The sequence below is a fragment of the Pterocles gutturalis genome, unplaced genomic scaffold (genome assembly GCF_000699245.1).
Source record: "Pterocles gutturalis isolate BGI_N339 unplaced genomic scaffold, ASM69924v1 scaffold46505, whole genome shotgun sequence".
NCBI classification, from domain to species: Eukaryota; Metazoa; Chordata; class Aves; order Pterocliformes; family Pteroclidae; genus Pterocles; species Pterocles gutturalis.
The window spans coordinates 1-7,761 of NW_010142509.1; the positions used below are offsets into that span (position 1 = coordinate 1).

Here is a 7,761-nt window from a genome sequence, read left to right on the forward strand (position 1 = left end):
TGGAAAAAACAAGCTTTATTCTGAACATCAGAACTGTGTTGCTATTCTTTCCTCAGCTTTCTTGTTGATGCTTGTAAATATTTGGAAGAACATGTTCATACTGAGGGACTCTTCAGAAAGTCTGGATCTCTTGTCCGTTTAAAAGCCTTAAAGGTATTCTCTAAAGCCTGGTTGGGTGTTTGGTTGTTTTTGTTTTTGTTTTTGTTTTTTTTCTGTTTTTCACTTGATCATCTGCATGTTTTAGGTTTTGGACTCTGTTCAGTCATATTTGAGTTCCAATATTGGTAGACTGGTAACATTACCTGCTTTAGAAATGGGAGGAGATCTAGTTCAGACACTGGCAAACTTTCCCCTTTCTTTTAATGGAAAATTTTTCAGCTTTCCAGATGGTGAGAATGCACTTGTGACTGAACAAACTTGTTAGCAGTTATATACACTGGATACTGTGAGGATATTTGTTTAGCAGTGTTCTCCCAGAAGGATGGGTACACAGGAAGCCATAAGTTAACACATCTGGTGTGACATCATCGTCTGTGTCTCTTTGTAGATGCTGTAGTTGGCTAAAACATAACAAGGCTGAAACTAAAAATGGGAAAGATGTGACTGTCTTTTCTGATATGGGCTAGAGGATTAATGCCTAAACTTAGAAATCTGATGGCATGTTGAAGACTTCAAATCATATTTCTTATGAACAATTTCAGAGTAAACTGGACCAAGGTGAAAATTGCCTCTCAGCTGCACTGCCGTGTGATGTTGCAGGGCTTCTTAAACTGTTCTTTAGAGAGTTGCCAGAACCCGTCCTTCCGCCTCACCTGCAGGAAGGCCTTTTCAAAGCTCAGGAGCTAGGAAATGAGAAGAAAACTGCAACTGTGTTGCTGTCGTGCTTGATGGCTGACAGAACAATTGAAGCTTTGAGATATTTTTTCAACTTTCTGAGAACTGTGTCCCTAAGGTCAGTGTACAGACGGTGCTTGTAAACAGCTTGCAACTCCTTTAATGACTTCTCTTTTTAGGCAACTGCTGTAACTTTCTTTGATTGGTTTGTGATTAAACTTTCCTGTTTGCAGTAACTCACTAGAATTCAGTCGTGGTCTTTTTTTTTTTTTCTTCTTTTTTTTTTTTTTTGTGTAAATCTGAAGTGTTTTCTTTATGAAACTTTACGTTGACTTTGTACCATTCTTTCATAGCTGTGTTCCTTATTCTTCTTTGGAAAGCAAAAGAAGTGACTGATAAAATTGACATGATACCTTGCTCTCCCCAGAACTGACCAGGGTGTATAACCTCTTGATTCATTAACATACTCAAGTGGTTACCTAGCCTGGGGTGCATAAGTCTACCTGTTAATCTTGATAAGTGAGCACTCAAGTGAATTACTCAGTGGTTTGTTTTTTTTTTTTTTTCTTTTCAACTGCATTTGTTTTATGTGGTCTTTTCTCTCTCCACTGCTTTTGTCCTGATAATTTGTGGAAAAAACAAAACAAAGAAAAACAAAAAAAAAAATTTTCTTGTTAAGATCCAGTGAAAACCGGATGGATAGCAGTAATCTGGCAGTGATTTTTGCTCCCAATCTCTTGCACTTGAATGAAAATGAAAAGATGTCAGCCACTACTGAAAAAAAAATTCGCTTGCAAGCTGCTGTTGTGGAAACACTTATTGACCATGCAGCAGAAATTGGTAAGATATGTTTACCAAAATATCTTGTTGCACATACTTTAAAGAGCTTTTCTTTTTAACTTTTTAAATAACTTAAAAAAATTCTCAACTTGTTCAGGGCAAGTACCAGAATTTATCTTGGAAAAGATTCCTGCAATGTTAGGTGTTGATGCCTTTCAATCTACTCCCTCACTGTGGGGCCACGAAGACAGTGAATGTGAATCTCCCAGTGGAGGTAAGAAGAGGAGGCACCGAAGTGTTGGGGGTAGGTATGTTTTGTGAAAGTTTCGGCAATGGAAATAGGATTATTTTGAGACTTCAGGTATGCTGATCCTAAGCACTTGCTTCTTCCACAAGCAGCGTAGATGATTGTGAAATTTGTTGGGTTTGATTTGCAAAATCTATACAAGACTTCAGTAATCACATCACTTTATTGTCTGTTTATTCTGAGTTTATTCTAGTGTGTCTGTTTTCTACCAAAGAAGCCATTTTGCTTGTGTCTGGGTTTGTGAAGCCAGATTAAAGTTTCAGCTTTTTGTTGAATCAACTTCGGTTCCTGTTGCAGAACAATGATAAAGATTTTTTTTTTTTTCTGGTTTTGAAATTCTACTTGGACACTCAAAGATATTGCATGCTTGATAAGTCAGGTCATGAGAAGGCAAGGATATAAATAGCATGTGTGTTTTGAATTGGAGCAACTAATATGTGTTTTGAAGCGTAACTCAGAATTAGATGTTACTGAATACTTTGTGCTCTGATACAGATTTTTTTTTTCTCCTAATATGGACAATCAAATGGTATATTCTCTGCTCTCCTGCATTCTTTTGGAGGAAATACTATGAAATACCTATGCTTGACTTGGTTCAAATCCACTATAACACTGACCTTTTATGTATTGCTATAAAAATATGAATATGCATTTAGCTCACACACCTGGAATATTAAACCTGACAGCAATTGAAATCAAGGCTTTATTATTGTGTATGTTTAGCCAAGGCATGGATTTTTTGTGTAATATACTTTTCCACTCTGAAGAAGGGAGATCATCCTGGAATTGCAAAGTGATAAATGTTTGTGAATGTTAAAATTTTGAGGAGAAGCAGTTAGAATTTGTTAATTCTGTGGAATAGATTCTAAGAGTGGGCAGCTTCTACTCTTTCTCCAGAGGTAGCAAAACATGGTATTACTACACTTAATCTATTTTCAAAGATGAGTTTTTAAAAACTACCTGATACCTACTAGATATCATAAAAGAAGTACTACAGGCTTGTAGTTTGCTAGGCTTTGCCATGAACACATCGAAATACAACTGTAGGTTGCAATAGCACTTAATGAAAATACTTTCATTTTCCACTTTTAAAAGCAGGAAAAACAATGAAACTTCATGTATATATTCTGCTAGGTTTAATTTTGCCTTAAAAAAACCCAACACCCCAAACAAAAAACACATAGTTAACAGAAAAGTTGTACGTTTTTTCTTTGGAAAACCAAAATTTCATACTTCTGTTTGGGCCTAACTTTAAATCTTGAAGAGCTTTTCAGCTTCAAGCTGACTGTCCAGTAAAGTGAGAAAGTCTGTGAGACTTTCTGTGAGAAAGACTTCAATGGATACCTTCTATGTTTACCTACAAGACATCAGAAGGCATATAATTTTATAATTTTATAATTTTCAAAAAGAAACTTCTGTTGTCTGTGCATGAATCTTTTCTGTTTTCCTTAACAAAAAAAAAAAAAAAAAAATCAGCTATTGTGAAAACAACAAAAACTATGTGAGAAGATCTGGACTATAGTTTTCTTTACATAAAACAACCATGTAAACTGATTTGCTTTGTTTTTCTTTGAAAGAATACACGTTAAACTTGAGTTGAAATAGAGCAAGGCAAACTTCATATTTAAATTTCATTGCTCGGTGTGTCTTGCATTTCAGATGTTGTTAGTGGAGCATTGACTAAATTTAAATCTAACAGAACACCCTCCACTACACCTCAGCAAGACAGAAGCGGTAGGTATTGGTGCATTTGTCCTAAATAAAGCCCATGCAGTATCTTCTGGATTTGTCAACTATATTCCACAAATTTTTTTAACTGAAGAGCTAGAACTTAGTTGAAGATAAGTGATTATGTTTAAATTGTTTGAAACTTTGAATATAGATACATATTTACTAGGGATACTGCATTTACTGTAGTTCTTTGAGCAGCTACAACCACTGCAGCAGTGGGCTGTGCAGTTCTAGGATGAAAGAACTGAATTTGCGCTTTTTATCTAATGCACGCTAAGGCTTCAGAGCACTAGTGCAGCATTTTACCTTGGGAATGAATTTGCCAGGACTGAAATTCTTTCACTCTCGCCCTGTCTCTTGAACTTACAGAGGTTGACTATGCTTTTTTTTTTTTTTTTTTACCTCCTAACACCTATATTATTGTATTAATGTGTGGTTTTGGATTTTCCTTTCTGGTACTCTAGCTTGCGAAAAAACAACAGAATAAAAACCCAAACCCTAAGCTATACTGATTGCTTTGCCTGTTCAAAATGCATGCACTTTAGCGAAGCTTTTACAACAATTTTCTCAGACAAACAAAAAACCCAACTGTTTATATTTTAGTAAACTCTCAGCCTTTTAAGCTGTTATTGCAAATTGGTTTTTCTTAATCTCAGTCCTTTCTTCGGTGACTCCAGTGGTTCTTACTCCGAGTACCAAGCGTAAACTTCCAACTGATTGCTCTCAGGGCTTGTCCAGCAAGAAGAGACGATCTTTTAAGCATAGTTTTGCTTTTGAGTTGTTACCAAGTAGCATTTTTAACAGCAGCTCAACACCAGCATCAGGTACAGTGCCTTCATTTTTTTCCTTGCTGCTTGAGGTGGTTGTTTATGGCTTTTAATTTAAGTGTACAGTATTTTGTTCAAGTTAGGCAGTCATTGTTCCTTGCAGAACTTTCCCATCTTAGTAAATAGTCTATGTTCATCCGTGACTGTCATGATACATGGATTGAGGAATAGCAAAATTCTGTTTCTTGTTTTCTGTTATATTAATTTCTCAAATCTGCAATCCTGATCTTCTTTTGTCTTTTTCAGTCCCTCTGTATCACCTAGGTTATGCTCACATATCTGTCTTAGCACACAGATCTGTGAAGACTGCCTATGCTTCCAACCTTTTCAAAGCTGTAGTCTTCTTCTGTCTCCTAAATACTTAAATAGCTGGTCTTCGCTCTATGTGAAATGTGATTGTTGCTATTGTAAAGGTTCTTTCTTGAATCCAACGTCTTATTTTCCCTAGGTGCTAAATAATCTCAAAATCTTATAGAAAAAGTTTTACTTTTGTTTGACAATGCTTTAATACCACTTCATTCTACTAGAGTGCTTCCAACTGTTAGGCTCTTCTGCAAATCCCGTTTTATTTTTGTTTAGTTCCTTAATGTGCTGCCAACTGAAGTTAGAGTAAAAAGAAATTTCTGGATTGGCTGTGTGTGTTTGTTTTGACTGAAGATCAGGGGATTTTTCTTCAGCTGAGTGGTATAAAACTTCTTGCTTTTATTTATTAGATTGTTTCATGCTCACCATGAAATTCTTGTTTCTATGGATAAGCAAACCAAAGCAATGACATTTTCTAAAGGTAGTAGTAATGCATCTGTTTCACAAAAAAGTTTAGTAGAATAGCAACTCTTTCATTTATTGTTGCTTTTACTGTTCTGCCTAGGTATATAAAAAAAGCACAATTCAAATAGCATTAAGACTGAATCTAACTTCTTATTAAGCTCTTAAATTTGACGAACTGATCTGATGATAGCAGTGTGGGAACTTAATTGAAGTACTGATATCAGTAGCATGCAATTAGTTGCAATCCAGCTGCTTCTATGGATGCTACAAGCAACAACTTCATTTAATATTAAGTAAAAGTGGAAGTCAAGGTAATTTCAAGCTAGCACTCCACAAAATAAGCAAACAAATCTGTGCTGTTTAAAAACCTATTCTTTATTAACTCTTATGTCTTTATCTGAAAAAATGTACTATTTTAAGGTCGTATAAACATTATTTTGTTCCTGTAGTTCAGTTTGAAGCAAGCCCTTGTGTGTCTCTTGAGTCATCACAAACGTCACTGTCTCCTTCAACTGGTGGTGAAAATCATCTGCCTAATACAGGGAACAGAAGAAGTAAAAGACATGCAAGCAAAAAGTTATACAGGTAATTTGCCTTAACTCTCAGAAACTAAAGATACATTGGAAAGGTAGGTCTAGACCCATTGACTAATGATGTGTAAAATCTCAATCTGTCTTTAAAATTATCTTTTTTGCTGTTCAAAACATACCAAATTTTTATAGTGATCTTAAAATCACCAGATCTTCCAATGTGGCAAAATGGAGCTCAAAACAAAATGAGATCTGGTATAGTAGCCTCCCATGCCTATTAATAAAGCTTGGCCAGAAGGCAATAGAAGAAGTAAAACTAGAGGAATTAACCATAAATAAGTGTCAGGATGTTTTCATTGCCCTCCTAAAGAGTTTTTTGTGTCACTTCTTCCCTTCTGTTCTCCCAGGGGTGAATCAGGAAAGACAGGTTGTTTTTCTCCAAAGATTACCCGAAAAGAAATGGTTCGTAGGTCATTACGCTTGAAGTTTGGTTTGGGAAAAAGCAACAGAGAAATGGTAAGTATTCTGCTTCTAATCCAGTTTTCTTGTTAGTATGCAAATTTTAATCTTAAGTTTTGGGTACTTCTTTTCAGCAGCAGGAAGGACTTAATTGGTAATGGAGGGATCACAGCATAACTAGACCTGCTATCAAGTACAAGAAGCCCTAGGTTTATTTTCATATTAGTACCTGATCAGCTTGTACTGGGTTTGGCTGGGACGGGGCAAGAGACAGCCCTGGGAGAGGGGACAGCTGGGACAGCTGACTTGAATTGACCAAGGAACTGTTCCATGCCATATAATGTCACATTCACCAAAAAAAATGGGATGGGGGGAGTTTATGCAAAATAGCCGCTGCTCAGGGGCTGTCTGGGCATTGATCTCCTTGTTGTGAGTGATTGCTTTTGCATAATTTGTAGGTTTGGAGTATTTTGTTCCCAACCCTTCCTTTTGCCTTTCCAGTTCTCTCCCTCATCCTGCTGGGGAATGGGTAGAGTGAGCAAGTGGCTGGATGGGAGGGTACCTGCCAGCTTGGGTCAACACACCACACTTGTGATCAGTAGGTCTCACAGTTCCTGAAATTCTGTTATTACAGAGCCTGTGCACAGAATCACTATGTTCAGAGTGTGTTTAAGCCTGCCTTACCACAGGTGGGTTGTTCCCTACCTGGGTCTACAGAGAATTGAGGGAAGATGAAGTATGGCTAAGAAAAGCTGCTATGGCTGTTTTGCATAGCCCTTTCCTGGACATTCCTCTGTAAATGAGACTCCAAATTACAAGTTTATGTGAAAGTAATTAACACCTTTTGTTTGTTCAAGAATATTGTATCAGGCTGTGCAGCTGGTAATAGATCTGAAAATATTGGAAGGCGTCTTGCAAGTCAACCAGGTTTGGAAAGCAGAACTGAATGTGGAAAAAGAGATGTACTCTTCAGCCCATATGTCAATGAAAAATTCCCTAAGAAAGGTAAGTATCTAACAGAATGTATTAGATGGGGAAACCTTTTGCGTTTGTAAAGTGAAAGTAACTTTATGGATAAAGGTGTATAAAAGCAATTGGATTAGAAGTGCTTCTAGGTAGTAGGACAAAAATTACTTGAATATTAGCGGCTCTTGGGGCTGTTTAGTACAGGCTTGTTGTGCTTCTAGTGTCTTTCAGTAGTTCTCTTTTGTTAGTTAAGCAAGATGAGATGCATGATTTCGGTGCTTAATATTATGACCTTTTTTCACATCTTTGAAACTTAGAGGAGTAATGGCGGCTTTAAATAATTGGGTTCTTGATAATGGGGATTTTTAGCAAGAATTTTGCCTATAATGATAATTTAAATTGAGACATATTATTCTTAAACACTGCAATGTTTATTTTAAGGTTCAAAGAATGTGAGCAAGTCTGAAGAAAACTTGCTAACTCCGAAGTATCAGGATAAAGTAGCTTACAGAATGTCATGGAATAGTCCTACTGTTACAGATTCTCAGACAATCAGCAG

At 36.5% G+C, this 7,761-nt stretch overlaps 1 protein-coding gene across 1 annotated transcript in view; it reads left to right on the top strand.

Annotated features, from left to right (window-relative positions):
* The first annotated feature begins 60 nt into the window (after nt 1-60).
* The window catches only part of ARHGAP11A (Rho GTPase activating protein 11A), a 9,193-nt gene continuing 1,492 nt past the window's right edge, over nt 61-7,761 (top strand). The window contains exons 1-10 of the mRNA XM_010084384.1: nt 61-153; nt 702-952; nt 1,514-1,674; nt 1,772-1,918; nt 3,581-3,655; nt 4,309-4,476; nt 5,697-5,832; nt 6,185-6,293; nt 7,094-7,241; nt 7,644-7,761. The exon at nt 7,644-7,761 is cut by the window's right edge and continues 1,492 nt beyond it. Of these exons, the coding sequence (XP_010082686.1) occupies nt 888-952; nt 1,514-1,674; nt 1,772-1,918; nt 3,581-3,655; nt 4,309-4,476; nt 5,697-5,832; nt 6,185-6,293; nt 7,094-7,241; nt 7,644-7,761 (1,127 nt within the window). The 5' untranslated portion in view covers nt 61-153; nt 702-887. The remainder of the gene's footprint in view (nt 154-701; nt 953-1,513; nt 1,675-1,771; nt 1,919-3,580; nt 3,656-4,308; nt 4,477-5,696; nt 5,833-6,184; nt 6,294-7,093; nt 7,242-7,643) is intronic.